This window comes from Equus caballus, chromosome 7 (assembly GCF_041296265.1).
Source record: "Equus caballus isolate H_3958 breed thoroughbred chromosome 7, TB-T2T, whole genome shotgun sequence".
In the NCBI taxonomy this organism is placed as follows: Eukaryota; Metazoa; Chordata; class Mammalia; order Perissodactyla; family Equidae; genus Equus; species Equus caballus.
In genome coordinates, this window is record NC_091690.1 from 68715201 (window position 1) to 68733691 (window position 18491).

General features: G+C 39.9%; 1 protein-coding gene across 3 annotated transcripts in view; it reads right to left on the reverse strand.

Moving 5' to 3' along the window:
- USP35 (ubiquitin specific peptidase 35) overlaps positions 1 to 18491 on the reverse strand; it is a 39691-nt gene that overhangs the window by 5560 nt on the left and 15640 nt on the right. For all 3 annotated transcript variants that reach the window (XM_070274332.1, XM_070274334.1, XM_070274333.1), the window contains 2 exons: positions 17187 to 17380; positions 211 to 304 (listed from right to left, as the gene is read on the reverse strand). In XM_070274332.1, coding sequence (XP_070130433.1) covers positions 211 to 304; positions 17187 to 17380 — 288 coding nt within the window. The remainder of the gene's footprint in view (positions 1 to 210; positions 305 to 17186; positions 17381 to 18491) is intronic.

Below are 18491 nucleotides of genomic sequence, written 5' to 3' on the forward strand. Positions count from 1 at the left end.
GGGAGAGATTTGGGCAGCACAGAAGGGGGCTCAAGGAGGCACTCCCTTTCCTGCCCAGTAGGGGCACTGAATCAGCCCCATGGGCTTTGGCCATGAATCCACGCCACCCTGGACTGGGGCTCAACAGCCAGATGCAGGCAGGTCCTGGGGAAGGGAAGGGCGTCGGACCAGAGCGTCCTCTCCACCTTGCCTGACTCCTCCTGCACTCACCTGGCTGTGCTCCAGGAAGGCAAAGAGCCACTGCAGCTTGGTCATCAAGGGCTGTGAGTTGTTCTCAGTCAAACGGAGCACACAGTGTCTGAAGCTTCAAAACAAAGCAGAGCACACAAGGTAGGCCAAGGAGCCTCTGCCTGCCCATACCGCAGGCGACCCAGGGCCTCCAGGCTACAGGGAGAACAGCCACTGGTGGTTCAAGTCAGGGCCAGCAGCTGGGGAGGAGGAGCAGGTAAACCACTCAGCTCGGACAATAAGGTGACCCCTGCAGTCCCTTCCAGCTCTGAGAGCCCATGACTCCAAGATCCCAAGATCTGAACATCCTAAAGTCCTATGGTCTCAGAGTTCCAAGGCTGGAACCCTCTGCCATGCTCCAGAGTCTGCATCAATATCATCACCAACCATGCCAGCCATCACACACTTCTCCCTGCGTCCCCAGGAAAAGGCACTGAGACCCATCCAGAGCAGCAGGACTTGCTCCAACCTCAGCCCTCCAAGCCCACCTTTACAGCCCCTCCCCAGGGCCTCTGCCACTGCCCCTAGGCCCTCCCCGAGTGTTCCTCTGGCCTTTACAAGAGGGGGGCAGGAGTCAATGTGAGGAACATGCTGAAAGACGATGACACTTCTGGGGCTGGCTGCCTCCCAGTGACGAGGTCTGATTCTATGGGAGACAGGAAAGACCCCTTCCTGACGCCCACATTCCCTGGAACAATCTGATTCCCAGGCCCCAGCTCAGCTCTGGTTCTGACAAGAAGCTCTGGGAACAGAGGTCAGGTATCTCTCCAAACTGAGCCCACTGTGCAGAACGGCATTCCTGAAAAGTGTGGTCTACTTAGCAGTCTGCAAGAAGGCAAGTTCCAAGCAGTCTGCAACAAGCATTTAGAAACCTGTATAATGATCTGACGTTGCTACGACCACACAAGGACGTGATCATTGCTCTGGCGAGTCATTTTATTGTATTTTACAGAAGTAATGGTCTGCAGCAAACTGGAAATTAGAAAACTAAAACAAAACTAGTCCTTCACCAGGCAACTGGAGAAGCACAGGCAGCAGCACCTTAGGAAATCCTAGATCAGCTCCAACCTCCTCCTACTGGGCCCAGAACTCATAGAGAAGAAACCGACTTGAGGTCCTACCAGAAGCCAGAAACAAAGCTTACTTTCACTGTGACTCTTCAAAAAGACCTCTAAGCATGGTATTGGTGAAAGAATGATTTAAAAAATCAGCAGAACAGAATTAAGTGCACAGAAATCGACCCCCATAAATACAGTCAACTGATCTTTGACAAATGACCAAAGGTGATAAAATGGAGCAAAGACAGCCTCGTCAACAAGTAGTGCTGGAACAACTGGACATGCACATTCAAAAACATGAATCTAGGCACAAACCGCACACCTGTCACAAAAATTAACTCAAAATGGATCACAGAAGTAAATGTAAAATGCAAAACTATAAAAATCTTAGAAGATAACACAGGACAAAACCTAGATGACCTTGGGTATGGTGATGCCTTTTTAGATACAACATCAAAAACACAATCCATGGTGGAAATAATTGATAAGCTGGATTTCAAATTTAAAATTTAAAACTTCTGTGAAAGACAATATCAAAAGAAGCAGAAGACAAGTCAGAGACTAGGAGAAAATATTTGCAAAAGACATCAGATAAAGGACTGTTATCCAAAATATACAAAGAAACTCTTGAAACTCAACAAGAAGAAAACATCCCAATTAAGAAATGGGACAAACATGTTAACAGACATCTCACCAAAGAAGATATACTGACAGCAAATCAGCACATGAAAAGATGTTCCACATCATATGTCATCAGGGAAGTGCAAATGAAACCAATGAGATACCACTGCACACCTATTAGAATGGCCAAAGTCTGGAACACTGACACTACCAAATGCTGGTGAAGATGAGAAGCAGCAGGAACTCTCACTCATTGCTGGTGGGAATGCAAAAGGGCACAGCCACTTTAAAGGACAGTTTGGCAGTTTCTTACAAAATTAAACACACTCTTACTATACAATCCAGCAATCACACTCCCTGGTATTTACCCAAAGGAGTTCAAACCTTATCTCCAGACAAAAACCGGCTCTTGGAAGTTTACAGCTTTATTCATCATTGCCAAAACCTAAGAGCAACCAAGATGTCCATCAGTATGTGAATGGATGAATAAATTGGGATCCCTCCAGACAATGGGATGTATTATTCAGCACTAAAAAGAAATGAGCTACCAAGCCATGAAAGACATGGAGGAACCTTAAATGCATATTACTAAGTGAAAGAAACCAATCTGAAAAGGCTACATATTGTATGATTCCAACATACAACATTCTGGAAAAGGAAAACGATGGAGATAATAAAAAGATCAGTGGCTGCCAGGAATTGGAGGAGGATGAACAGATAGAGCACAGAGGATTTTTAGGGCAGTGAAAATACTCTGTATGATACTATAACGATGGACACATGTCATTAGACATCTGTCCAAACCACTAGAGTATATAACACAGAGTGAAGATAATGTTAAAAAAAAATATATATATATATATATATATAGACTTTGGGTGATTATGATGTGTCAATGTAGGCTCATCATTGGTTTTTTTAAAAAAAAAAAAAAAAAGTACCATTCCGGTGGGTGATGTTGATAATTGGGGAGGCGATGCAAGTGTGATGACAGAGGGTATATGGGAAATCTCTATATCTCCCTCTCAATTTTGTTGTAAAACTAAAATTGCCCCACCCCACCCCCCAAAAAAGGATTCTGGGAAGATGGTGGAGTAGGAAGCACCAGAAAACTGTCTTCCCACCTAAACAGCATTGCACTGGCAGAATCTGACTATTTTGGAACTCTGGAGTCTGCTGAAGGCTTGCAACTTCCAGGGGAAGGCTTCCACTGTAAACTGTGGTCAAGTTCAGCTCTTAGCACAGTAGCAGCTGCCCATCTCCCACCCCCAGCCACATGGCAGGCAGCTGTACACATGTTCCTGGAACAGCTTACACAGAGTTTGCAGGAGTTAGGTTGAGTGAAAATAACTGTCCCCCAAACACTGAGGACCTGTGCTCTGACTGCTGCTTCTGATCACACAGGCGCAGAAAAAGAGGTGAGCAGCCATTGTTGTTGCACCTTCCCCTATCATTGCAAGCTCCTCCACCTCAAGCTAAAGTGACTTTCAGGAGACTTAAAGCACCAGTGCCCTTTCTTCCCAACTCCTCTTCATTTTTCACTTTTTCCCTTTTGGGAGCCAGAACATTACAGATTAGGACATTCAAAAACTACCGCATATACAGAGAAAATTAGGAAGTGACTGCACATGTCCAAGGGAAGATTCAGAAAAGACAGAAGAAGACATCAAGTTTACACTTTAGGCTGATCCTCGGCACAGAGACAGCCTACAACAATAAAAAACGATAATAAAAAACAGCAAACCCTGGGGACAGGGGAGAATCTCATTTCCTGAGTTACCAGAACATTAAATTCAAATGTCCAGGGTTCCGAAACAATCACAAGGCATACAAAATAACAGGAAAGTATGGCCCATTCAGAGGAAAAACATAATTCAACAAAATCTGTTCCTGAAAAAGACTTAATTGCAGATGTATTAAAGACTTTAAAACAGTGATCTTAAAGATGATCAAAGAACTAAAGGAAGATGTGGAGACAGTGAAGAAAATGATGTGTGAACAAAATGGGAATATCAATAAAGAGATAGAAAACCTAAAATGAAACCAAAAAGAAATTCTGGAGCTGAAAAGTACAGTAACTGAAATGAAAAATTCACTGGAGGGATTCAAAGGCAGATTTGAGCAGGCAGAAGAGTCAGTGAATTTGAAGATTGGACAATGGAAATTATCGAAGCTTAGGAACAGAAAGAATAAAGATTGAAGCAAGGTGACTAGAACCTAAGAGACCTATGGGACACCATCAAATGAACGAACATATGCATTGTGGGAGTCCCAGGAAGATAAGAAAGAAAAAAGGGTCAGAAAGAATATTTGAAGAAATAATGACTGAAATGTCCCGAAATTTGATAAAAGACATGAATATAAACATCCAAGCAGCTCAACGAACTCCAAGTAAGATGAATTCGGAGACTCGCACTGAGACACATTATAGTTAAACTTTAAAAAGACAAAGACAAAGAGTGTATGTTGAAAACAGCAAGAGAGAAGCAAATCATCACATACAAGGGATCCTCACTAAGATTATCACCAGACTTCTCATCAAAGCCTTTGGAGGCCAGAAGATAATGGGCAAATATATTCAAAGCGCTCAAAGAAAAAAATCTGCTAACCAAGATTCCTAAATTCTAAAAAACTGTCCTTCAAAAATGAGGGAGAAATCCAGACTTTCCCAGATAAACTGAAGCTGAGATAGTCTGTGGTCCATCCTGCAAGAAATGCTCAAGGGAGTCCTGCAAGGTGAAAAGAAAGGACATTGTACAGTAACTCAAAGCTGTGTAGAGAAAGAAAGAGCTCAATAAAGGCAAGTACACAGGCACTTATAAAAGCTAGTATAATTGTCACAATGGTGTGTAAGTGTACTTTTTGTTTTCTACATAATTTAAGAGACATGTAAAGAAGATAACAATTACTAATAGCTAGTATCACTGTAACTTCCCTTTGTAACTCCAAATCTTGTTTTCTGCATAATTTAGGAGTCTAACGCATTTGAAAGAATTATTAGTTTATGTTTAGGGGCACACAGTGTATAAAGATGTAATTTTGTGACATCAACAACCAACGGGAGTGGGGACAGAGTTATAAATGAGCAGAGTTTTGGTATGTTATTGAAGTTAAACTGCTATAAATTCAAATTAGGATATTGTAACTTGAGGATGTTAAATGTAATCCCCATGGTAACCAGAAAGAAAATAGCTATAGAATATACACAAAAAGAAACTAAGAAGGAATTTAAGCATTTCACTACAAAAAAATCAACTGTACACAAAAGAAGACAGGAATGTAGGAAATGAGGGGGAAAAATGCTATAGGGCATATAGAAACCAAACAGCACAATGACAGAAATAAGTCCCTCCTTATCAATAATTACTTTAAAAGTAAATGGATTAAACTCTCCGATCAAAAGACAGAGATTGGCAGAATGAGTAAAAATACATGATTCAGTGATATGCTGTCTACAGGAGACTCACTTGAGAGCGAAAGACACAAACAGGTTGAAAGCTAAAGGATGAAAAAAGATATTCCATGCAAAAAATAACCAAAAGAGAGCAGAGATGGCTATACTAATATCAGAAAAAATAGACTTTAAATCAAAAAAGTTTACGAGGCAAAAAAGGAGATTATATATTAACAAAAGGTTCAATACAGCAAAAAATAACAATTATAAACATTTACACACCTAATGACAGACCATCAAAATATATGATGCAAAAACTGACAGAATTGAAGGCAGAAATAGATACTTCTACACTAATAATTGGAGACCTCAATACTCCACTCACAACAATGGACAGAACACCCACACAGAAGATAAGGAAATAGAGGACTTAATACACCAAGTAGGTCTAATTGACAGATACAGAATACTCTACCTAACAGCAGCAGCATCCACATTCTTCTCAAGTGCATATGGGACATTACTCAGGAAAGACTGTAAGTTAGACCACAAATTAAGTTGCAATCGATTTTAAAAGACAGATATCAAACAAAGTATCTTCTCTGACTACAACAAGATGAACTTAGAAATCAATAATGTAAAACTGGAAAATTCACAAAATTGTGGAAACTAAACAACACACTTTTAAACAACCAATGTATCAAAGAAGAAATCACAAGGGAAATTAGGAAATACTTAGAGATGAATGAAAACAAAACACAACATACTGAAACTTATGACAGACAGCAAAAGCAGCACTAAGGAGGAAATCTATAGCTATAAACGCTTGTATAAAAAAACAAAAATGATCCCAAATCAACAACCTAACTTTACAATTTAAGGAACCAGAAAAGGAAGAACAAAATAAATCCAAAGCTAGAAGGAAGGAAATGAAGATTAAAGCAAAGATATATGAAATAGAGAATAGAAAAACAATAGAGAAAAACCAATGAAACCAAACGTTGATTTTTCAAAAAGATCAACAAAATCAACAAAACTTTAGCTAGATGGATAAGAAAAAAAAGAGAGAAGATTCCAAGTACTAAAGTTAGAAATGAAAGTGGGAGAGGAAGATAGGCACGGATGTTAGCTCAGGGCCAGTCTTCTTCAGCAAAAAGAGGAGGATTGGCAGTAGTTAGCTCAGGGCTAATCTTTCTCAAAAATAAATAAATAAATAAATAGAAATGAAAGTGGGGACAATACTACTGATTCAACAGAAATTTTTAAAATTGTAAGAGCATTATCAACAACTGTACTCCAACAATTTGGAAAACCTAGATGAAATGGACAAATTTTTAGAACCCAAAACCTACCAAGACTAAATCACAAAGAAAGAGACAATCTGAATAGACCTATAACTAGTAAAGAGATTGAATCAGTAATCAAAAATTCCCCAACAAAGAAAAGCCTTGGACCCAATGGCTTCTTGGGTGAATTCTACTAAACATTTAAGGAAGAACTAATATCAATCCTTCTCAAACTTTTCCAAAACACCAAAGAGCAGGGAACACTTCCTATCTTATTCTATGACGCCAGCATAACCCTGACACCAAATCTACACAAAGACACTAAAAGAAGAGAAAACCACAGACCAATATCCCTTATGAACATTGATACAAAAATACTCAACAAAACACTAGCAAACAGAAATCAGCAGCATAATAAAAGGATTACACAGCATGACCATGTGGAATTTATTTCTGGAAAGCAAGGATGGTTCATCATACAAAAATCAGTGTGATACGCAACATCAACAAAATGAAGGGAAAAAAATCATATGATCACCTCAATTGATACCGACAAAGGATCTGACAAAATTCAACACCTTTTCATGAGAAAAACACTTACCAAAATAGGAAGAGAAGGAAAGTACCTCCACATAATAAAAGCCACATATGAAAAATCCAGAGGGAACATAATACTCAATGGTGAAAGACTGAAAGCTCTTCCTCTAAGATCAGGAACAAGATAAAGATGCCCACTTTCACCACTTCTATTCAACATTGTACTGGAAGTTCTAGCCAGAGCAATTAGGCAAGAAAAATAAACAAAAGGCATCAAAGTGGAAAGGAAGAAGTAAAACCTATTTTTATTTGGAGATGATTCTATTTGGAGATGATATGATCTTATATGTAGAAAATCCTAAAGACTCCACAAAAAAACTGTTAGAACTAATAAATGAATTCAGCAAAGTAGCAGGACATACAAAGTCAACAAACAAAAATCATTTCTAAGCATTTCTATACACTAACGATGAACAATCCAAAAAGGAAGTTACAAAGACAATTCCATTTACAATAGCATCAAAAAGAATAAAATATTAACAATTAATGAATGAAAGGAAAGACTTGTACAAGGAAAACTACAAAACACTGCTGAAAGAAATTAAAGAAGACGTAAATAAATGAAAACACATCCCATGTTCATGGACTGGAAGACATAATATTGTTAAAATGTTAATGTTATACAAAGTGATTTACAGATTAAATGCAATCTCTAGCAAAATCCTAATGAGATTTTTTTGTAGAAAGAGAAAAACCCATTCTAAAATTCATATGGAATCTCAAGTGACCCCAAATAATAAATAACAATCTTGAAAAAGAACAAAACTGGAGGACTCACACTTCCCGATTTCAAAATCTACTACAAAGCTACAGTAATCAAAACTGTGTGGTATTAGCATAAAGACAGACATATAGACCAACAGAATAGAACAGAGAACCCAGAAATAAACCCTCACATATACGGTGAAATGATTTTTGACAAGGGTGCCAAGACTATTCAGTGGGGGAAAGGACAGTCTTTTCAAGAAATGGTGCTGGAGGCTATTCACAATAGCCAAGACATGGAAGCAATCCAAGTGCCCATCAACTGATGATTGGATAAAGAAAATGTGGTATATATATACAATGGAATACTACTCAGCCATAAAAAAAAAGACAAATTCATCCCATTTGCAATAACGTGGAAGGAACTAGAGGGAACTACACTAAACGAAATAAGCCAGTCTGAGAAAGACCACCACCAGATGATTTCACTCACATGTGGAAGATAAACGAATACATGGACAAAGAAAACAGTTTAGTGGTTGCCGGGGGAAGGAGGGCAGGGGGTGGGCACAGGGGGTGAAGAGAGCACTTATGTGGTGACAGTCAAGAAATAATGTACAACTGAAATCTGACATTGATGTAAACTATTATGAACTCAATAAAAAAAAAAAAAAATGGTGCTAGAGGGGCCAGCCTGGTGGCATAGTGGTTAAGTTTGCATGCTCTGCTTTGGCAGCCTGGGGTTCGCAGGTTTGGATCCTGGGCATGGACCTACACACCACTCATCTAGCCATGCAGTGGCAGTGTCCCACATACAAAATAGAGGAAGATCGGCACAGATGTTAGCTCAGCGACCATCTTCCTCAAGCAAAAAAAAGAGGAAGATGGGCAACAGATGTTAGATCAGGGCCAATCTTCCTTACCAAAAAAAAAAAAAGAAAGAAAGAAAGAAATGGAGCTGGGAAAACTAGACATCCACATGCAAAAGAATGAAGTTGGACCCTTACCTAACACCATATGCCAAAGTAACTCAAAAATGGATCAAGTATCTAAATTTACAACCTAGAACAATAAAACTTGTGGAAGAAAACATAGCATAAAAGCTTCACAACATTGGATTTGGCAATGATTTCTAGGCTATGACACCAAAGGCACAAGAAACAACAACAAAAAATAGACAAACTGGACTTAATGAAAACTTAAAAATTTGGGGAATCAAAAGACACTATTTAGGGTTCTGGTTCGACAGAAGAAGATCCTGAACTCACCTCTTCCCATGGACACACCAAATATACAGCTACATATATGACAATCCCCTCTCAAAGAAACCCAAAAACTAACTGAGAGAGTCCTACACATGGAGTGATGAGAAAAAACCCACATGGAAACAGGTGGGAGAGGTTGAGACACAATCTCACCAGAAATCCCACCCCCAGCACGGTGACCCCAATCAGGAGGAAACTCACAACTCCCACCTTCTCCCGGGGAGGGGAGGGTTTGAACCCCATAACTGGCACCCCAACTTTTAAGACCTGGACCAGAGAGACAGGCCCCCAAAACATCCAGCTTTGAAAGCCAATGGGCCTAGCGTCCATGAGACCCACAGGGCTGTAGCAAACTGAGAAACAGCTTTTAGGGGGCTCTTGTGTGGACTCACCTGGCGAATCCACGACCCCCAACGCCCAGCACAGAGGGAGCTCATGGAAACCCATCCAGTCTTTCTGTGAAAGGGGCCTATCTGCTTATCTTAAAAGCTTCAGCCTGAGGGGCAGGCTTCTAATTTCACACACATCTAGAGGCCAAGTGAAATACTCCACAAAGACCTCAGAGGCTGGCAGGCGCTGGCTTCGCGCACTCCCTCTGCTTTACTCCAGGTTGCCGGTGTCTCCTGGGTTTTGCAGCTGCCGCCCAGGGGACACCCCTTAAACACCTGGCTCTGGTGTTTAACAGCAGGGCTTATGTTTGTGGTACCCACAGGACTGCAACTGACAGAGAAACGGTTCTTAACCGGCTAGCCACCAGGGCACAGTGCAGAGGCACCAGACAGAAACACAGTCTTTCCATGAAAGAAGATGATTAACTTATCTTCATAGCTGTGGTGTGAAGGGCAGGTTTCTAAGTAAATCCACATGTAGGGACCGACTGCAATCCTCTCCAGACACTAGGGGGGTCAGCAGCTGCCCCACTCCAGAGACACTGGTGTCTCTGAAAAAGGAGCCTGTGCACATACTTGGTGCCCCAGCTTTTGTGGCTGCTGTCCAGAGGACACATCCCTGATGGCCTGACTCTGGTGGTCAGTGGGCTTGGGCTAGTGTTCATGAGTTCAATGGGATGGCAGCAAACAAAAAAACAGTTCTTAACTGGCTGCCCCCCGCAGAGCTCGGTGCAAAGGGAGCAGATAGAAAGCCCATCTACCAGTCTTCCCCTGAAAGAGGGTTATGTGCATACTTTAAAAGGTGCTGCCTATGGGTGCAACTTCCAATCAGCTTACATCTAGGTGCTGACTGAGACCCTCCCCTTTGGGACACTGACAGGTCTTGGCACACCTTCAACTACTCAGTACCACTGAGAACAAAGAAGGCTGCCTGGACAATCACAAAGGTCTGAGAGACAACGAAGAGCTGGGTCAGGGTTCAGCGATAAAGTTCCTTTACATGAGGCCACTCCTTAAACTGGGAGAGTTGGCTGTTTTACCCAATGCATAGAAACCAACACAGAGTATCAAGGAAAGTGAAGAAACAAAGGACTATGTTCCAAAGGAAAGAGCAAGGTAAAACAGAAAAAGATTTTAATGAAATGGAGATAAGTCATTTACCTGATAAAGAGTTCAAAATAATAATCATAAAGATGCCCACAAAGGAGAACAATGCGTGAACAAATAAGAATTTGAACAAAGAGAGAGAAAATATAACAAAGCACCAAACAGAAATCACAGAGCTAAGAAATACAGTAACGGAACTGAAAAATACAGTAGAGGGGTTCAAAAGCAGATTAGATGAAGCAGAAGAAAGGATCACCAAACTCAAAGACAGGGCGGTGGAATTCATCCAATCAGAACAACAAAAAGAAAAAAGAATGAAAAAGAGTGAAAACAGCTTAAGGGACTTAAGGCACAATATCAAATGGACTAATATTCACCATATAGAGGCCCTAGAAGGAGAAGAGAGAGAGAAAGGGGCAGAAAACTTATTTGAAAAAATAATGGCAGAAAATTTCTTTATTCTGGGGAAGGAAACAGACAACCACATCCAGGAAGCTCAGAAAGTTCCAAATAAGATGAATGTAAAGAGACCCACACTAAGACACATAATTAAATTGTCAAAAGTTAAAGACAAGGAACCTTAAAAGCAGCTAGAGAAAAACAACTTGTTATGTACAAAGGAGCCCCCATAAAAAATCAGCAGATTTTTCAGCAGCAATTTTGCAAGCCAGAAGGAAATGGCATGATACATTCAAAGGGCTGAAAGAAAAAACTGCCAACCAAGAATGCTCTACCTGGCAATGCTGTCCTTCAGAACTGAAGAGGAGATAACGAGTTTTCCAGACAAGCAAAAGCTGAAGGAGTTCATCACAAGGGTGCTAATCATTACCAAGAAAACATATGAAAGTATACATCTCACTGGTAAAGGTAAATATATAGTAAAATACAGAATAATCTAATGTTGTAAAGGTGTTGGGTTAATCACTTACAAAACTAGTATGAAGGTAAAAAACTAAAGTAGTAAAAATAACTATAACTACGATCATTTCTTAATGGATACACAAGACTAAAAAGATGTAAATTGTGACATGAGAAACCATAAAATGTGGCAGAGGAGAGTAAACACGTAGAGCTTTAGAATGCATTCAAACTTAAGTTATCAACTTAAAATAGACTGTTATAAATACAAGTTGTTTGATGTAAGCCTCGTGGTAACCACAAAGCAAAAACCTATAGTAGATACAGAAAAGATAAAAAGAAAGGAATCTAAGCACACCACTACAGAAAATCATCAAATCACAAAGGAAGAGAGCAAGAGAAGAAGAAAGGAACAAAGGAATTACAAAAGAGCCAGAAAACAATTATCAAAATGGCAATAAGTACACACCTATCAATAATTACTTTAAATGTAAGTAAACTGAATTCCCCAATCAAATGATAGAGTGGTTGAAGGAATTAAAAACAAGACTCATCTATACGCTGCCTACAAGAGACTCACTTCAGATGTAAGGACGCACAGACTGTTAAGTGAAGGGCTGGAAAGACATATTCTATGAAAACGGAAACCAAAAGAAAGCTAGGGTAGCTATACTTATATCAGACAAAATAGACTTTAAGACAAAGACCATAATAAGAGACAAAAAAGGTCAGTATATAATAATAAAGGGGTCAATCCAACAGGAGGATACAACATTTGTAAGTATTTATGCACCCAACATAGGAGCACCTAAATATATAAGGCAAATATTAACAGACCTAAAGGGAGAAATAGAAAGCAATACAATAACAGTAGTGGACTTTAATATCCCACTTTCATCAATGGATAGATCATCTAGAGAGAAAATCAATAAGGAAACATTGGGCTTAAATGACAAGATAGACCAGATGGATACAACAGACATACACAGAGCATTCCAGTCAAAAGCAACAGAATACACATTCTATTATTCTATTCAAGTACACATAGAACATTTTCTAGGATAGATCATATGTTAGGCCACAAGTCTTAATAAATTTAAGAAGACTGAAACCATATCAAGCCTCTTTTCTAACCACAATGGTATGAAACTAGAAATCAATTACAAGAAGAAAATTGGAAAATTCACAAATATATGGAGATTAAACATTATGCTACTAAACAACCAAACCAAAGGGTCAAAGAAGAAATCAAAAGAGAAATCAGGAGCTGGCCCTGTGGCCAAGTGGTTAAGTTCATGTGCTCTGTTTCAGTGGCCCAGGGTTTCACCAATTCGGATCCTGGGTGTGGACCTGGCACCACTCATCAGGCCACACCGAGGCAGCATCCCACATGCCACAACTAGAAGGACCTGCAACTAGAATTACATGTATGAACTGTAGGGCTTTGGGGAGAAGAAGAAAAAAAGGAAAAAAAAAAGATTAGCAACAGATGTTAGCTCAGGGCCAATCTTCAAAAAAAAGAGAGAAATCAAAAACTACCTTGAGACACATGAAAATGGAAGTACAGCATACCAAAACTTATGGGATGCAGCAAAGTAGTTCTAAGAGGGAGGTTCATAGCGATAAAGGCCTACATTAAGACACAAGAAAGATCTCAACCTAACTTTACACATCAAGGAACTAGAAAAAGAACAAACGAAATCCCAAGTTAGTAGAAGGAAGGAACTACCAAACATCAGAGCAGAAAAAAATGAATTAGAGACTAAAAAGACAATAGAAAAGATCAATGAAACTAAGAGCTGCTTTTTTGAATAGATAAACCTTCAACTAGACTCACCAAGAAAAATGAAAAAGGACTCAAATAAAGAAAATCAGAAATAAAAGAGGAGAGAATACAACTGATACCACAGAAATACAAAGGATCATAGGAGACCACTATGAATAATTATACGCCAAAAAATTGGACAACCTAGGAGAAATGGATAAATTCGTAGAAACATACAGCCTGTCAAAACTGAATCAAGAAGAAATAAATCTGAACAGATCATTTACAGGCATACTTCATTTTGTCGTGCTTTGCAAATATTGTATTTTTTACAAGACCCTCCACCAGCAAAAAGGTTATGACTCACTGAAGGCTCAGATGATGGCTAGCATTTTTTAGCAATGAAGTATTTTTTAAATTAAGGTGTGTACATTGTTTTTTTAAGACATAATGCTATTGCACATTTAATAGACTACAGTGTAGTTAAACATAACTTTTATATGCACCAGAAAACCCAAAAATTTGTGTGACTTGCTTTATTGTGGCAGTCTGGAACGAAACCTGCAATATCTCTAAGATTGAATCAGTAGTCAAAGACCTCCCAACAAACTGAAAACCAGGACCAGAGAGCTTCCTTGGTGAATTCTACCAAGCATTTAAAAGAAGTATTAATACCAATCCTTCTCAAAGTCTTCCAAAAAACAGGAGGGAATTCTTACAAGGCCAACATTACCCCAATACCAAAACCAGACAAGGAAACTACAAGAAAAGAAAATCACAGGCCAGTATCTCTGATTAACATAGATGCAAAAATCTTCAACAAAATATAAGAAACCAAATTCAACAATACATTAAAAGGATCAGACACCATGATCAAGTGGGACTTATGCCCGGGATGCAAAGATGGTTCAACATCCACAAAACAATCCATGTGATACACCACACTAACAAAATGAGGAATAAAAATCACACGATCATCTCAATGAATGCAGAGAAAGCATCTGACAAAATTCAACACCCGTTTATGATAAAAGCTCTCAACAAAGTAGGTAAGGAGGGAATGTACCTCAACATAATAAAGGTCAGATATGACAAGCCCACAGCTAACACCGTAATCAGGAACAAGACAAGGGTGCCCACTCTCACCATTTTTATTCAGCACAGTACTGGAAGTCCTAGTTAGAGTAATTAGGCAAGAAAAACAAATAAGAGGCATCCAAACGTGAAAGGAAGAAGTAAAACTTTCACTATTTGCAGATGACATGATGTTGTAGATAGAAAACCCTAGACTCCACCAAAAAACTGTTAGAATAAATGAATTCAGCCAAGTTGCAGGATACAAAATCAGTACACAAAAATCTGTTGCATTTCTATATACTAATAACAAACCATCAGAAAGATAAATTAAGGAAACAATCCCATTTACAATTCCATCAAAAATAATAAAATATCTAGGAATAAATTTAATGAAGGAGGTGAGAGACCCATACACTGAAAACTATAAGCCACTGATGAAAGAAATTGAAGATGACACAAATAAATGGAAAGATATTCCATGCTCACGGACTGGAAGAACTAATATTGTTAAAATATCCATACTATCCATGGGGCTGGCCCCGTGGCCGAGTGGTTAAGTTCGCGCGCTCTGCTGCAGACAGCCCAGTGTTTCGTTGGTTTGAATCCTGGGCACGGACATGGCACTGCTCATCAAACCACGCTGAGGCAGCGTCCCACGTGCCACAACTAGAAGGACCCACAACGAAGAATATACAACTATGTACAGGGGGCTTTGGGGAGAAAAAGGAAAAAATAAAATCTTTAAAAAAAAAAATATCCATACTATCCAAAGCAATCTACAGATTCAATGCAATCCCTATCAAAATCCCATTGGCATTTTTCACAGAAATAGAACAAATAATCCTAAAATTTGCATGGAATCACAAAAGACCCTGAATAGCCAAAAACCTTGAGAAAGAAGAATAAAGCTGGCGGCATCACAGTCCCTGATTTCAAACTATACTACAAAGCTGTAGTAAACATAACAGCATGGTACCAGCACAAAAACAGACACACAGATCAATGGAACAGAACAGAGCACCCAGAAATAAACCCACACATATACAGTTAACTAATTTATGACAAAGGAGCCAAGACTATCCATGGGCAAAGGATAGTCTCTTCAGTAAATGGTCTTGAGAAAACTGGACAGCCATATGCAGAAGAATGAAACTGGATCCCTATCTTACACCAAACACAAAAATCAATTCAAATGGATTAAACCTAAAACCTGAACCTAAAACCTGAACCACAAAACTCCTAAAAGAAAACACAGGGTTAGGTAAGCTCCTTGACATTGGTTTTGTCAATGTTTTTCTGGATTTGACACCAAAAGCAAAAGCAACAAAAGCAAAAATAAACAAGTAGGACTACATCAAACTACAAAGCTCTGTAGAGCAAAGGAAACCACCCACAAAATGAAAAAACGTACAGAATGGGGGAAAATATTTGCAAATCATGTATCTGATAAGGGGTTAATATCCAAAATATATACAGAACTCATACGACTCAACAGCAAAAGACCCAAACAATTCAATTAAAAAATGGGCAGAGGATCTGAATAGACATTTTTCTAAAGAAGACATACAGAGGGCCAACAGGTACAAGATGCTCAACATCACTAATCATCAGGGAAATGCAAATCAAAACGGTAATGAGGTATCACCTCACACCTGTTAGAATGGCTATTACCAAAAAGACAAGACATAACAAGTCATGGCAAAGATGTGAAGTAAAGGGAATCCTCGTGCACTGTTGGTGGAATATAAATTGGCACAGCCACTGCAGAAAACACTATGTAGGTTCCTCAAAAAACCAAAACTAGAATTACCACATGACCCAGCAATTCCACTTCTGGGTATATACCCAAAAGAATCAAAAACAGGGTCTCAAAGAGATCTTTGTACACCTATGTTCAGAGCAGCATTATTCACAACAGCTAAAACATGGAAATAACCCATGCGTCCATCAACCAATGAACAGATTACCAAAATGTTGTATATACATACGGTGGAATATTATTCAGCCTTAAAAAGGAAGGAAATTCTGCAATATGCTACAACATGGATGAACCCTGAGGACATTTGCTAAGTGAACATAAGCTAATCATAAAAAGACAGATACTATATGATTCACTTATACGAGGCACTTAGAGTAGAGACAAAAATCTTAGAGACAGAAAGTATAATGGTGGTTGCCAGAAGCTGAGGGGAGCAGACGATGAGAACATGGGAAATTATTATTTAGTAAATATAGAGTTTCAGATTTACAAGATGAAAAGGGTTATGAGGATGGATGGTGGTGATGGCTATACAACAATGTGAATGTATTTAATACACTGAACTGTACACTTAAAAATGGTTAAGAATGTAAACTTTATGTTACATGCATTTTAACACCCACAAAAATAGAAAATTTTTTTAAAAGATGTCTACTTCTGTGGCTGAAACCTTGAGTGATTTTTAAGCAAGCCATAAGTTGGACAGGTAGCCATCGACAACAAAGATTTTGTTTTAGTAAATACCATGGTGAGTGGGAGTTCTACTCTAGAAGACACAACCCACTGCCATAGACTCTAGGAGGACAGTCAGTGATGTCAACCAACCCAGAGCAGACCCACTTCCCACTGCAGCCCAGCCCCATGTCAAGTTCCCATCCAGTCTTGACCTATTGCCTGGCAATGGCCAGGAGCCCTCTGGGGCTCTCATCTGTCCTTCATGTACCCACTGACCTCAAGGAATTATGCCAACAATGCAAAGAAGACCCACCCTCTCCAACCCCCATCCCAACCCCCACACACCAGGGAGCCCAAAGGGGAGAAGGAGGGGCAGACATGGAATTCACAAGCAGCACCTACTCGGAAGCCATGAACAAGGCCTGAAGGATGCTGTTCACGTAGCACGTGTTGCCCAGATTGATTAAACCAATCTTGCCCGTGTCGGACTTGGCCATGAGCCGGGGGTAGAAGCCAGCCAGCTCACTCTTCTGAGAGGTCCAGGCATCCTGCCCCAGCAGCTGCTTGATGCGGTCCTCATTGGGAACATGGAGGTCCTGAGGAGGGAACAAGCCAGCAGGATGGTGGGGACCCGGGTCAGCTCTAAAAATATCACCTCCTCTATGAAGCCTTCTTGGACTACAACCTACCCCACACCTGCCCTGGCAGACTGCCCCACAAATGTTCTAGAGATGTGTGAACAGCCCCCCGCTTCTAAATTTATTCTTGGTTCTCATTTTGACATGTGGTCCTTCTACATGATCTTTCATGCCACAACCGTCTTAAGAAGATGATAAAATCCCTATTTTATAGATGAAGAAACTAAGACTCAGACAGATAAATGAATTTTCCAGGGTCATACAGGCAGTAAGCAAAGAATCTGTATGTCCTTGGAAGAGCCCAGGGTGTGACAGACTCTAAGCAACGAGAACACCGGCCCTCCAGCCAGAACCAGCAGTGTCAAGATCTCAATCCTAGTCCTGACTCGTGTCCTCACTAGATGTCCAGCCGTGGTCAATGAGTCTCTCTGACTCAATCAGTTAACCTTCCTGGGCCTCAGTTTCCCCATCTGTCAAGTGAGAATACTCTTATCTTAGATCAGTTTGACCCTCTACTTTCACGGTGCTTACGCACAAAGATGCTCTCGCTTCACCTTCTACTCTTAGGTTTGCAAAGTCAGCCTTTTTGGATTAGTCACCCCTCTGGAACTTGGTCCTAGAGACAGGACGGTGGGAGGATCCCAGGGTCTGAGGTATGGGTCCTTGGTCACAGGCTGGGGAATTAGCATGCTTTCCCACTCCTTACCCTTTTTCACATTAACCAGCTGCACCTAAAAGAATATTACCAAGCACTGATTATAATAATGACATATTTTAAAGAAAAACATCTAAGCATAATGCAGTTACTTAGTAGGTTTAAGTGACATTCATAACAGTTCCTCCAGCCGAGTTCTTATTTCCAGATCATGACACAGTCCCTAGATTTGTCCAAGGCTCCAGAGCTTCAAACCAGTTTAGCACCAGAAACTCTTATCTCTCCAGTGCACATCCTCTGGCCACTGCAGAAGGTCTGGCTCCAGCAGTGGTTAACACTTCTGCTCACTCATTTCCCAGGATCACTTATCAGATGATTTATCAGATTAGTCAGTCACCTCTCACAGATGATAAA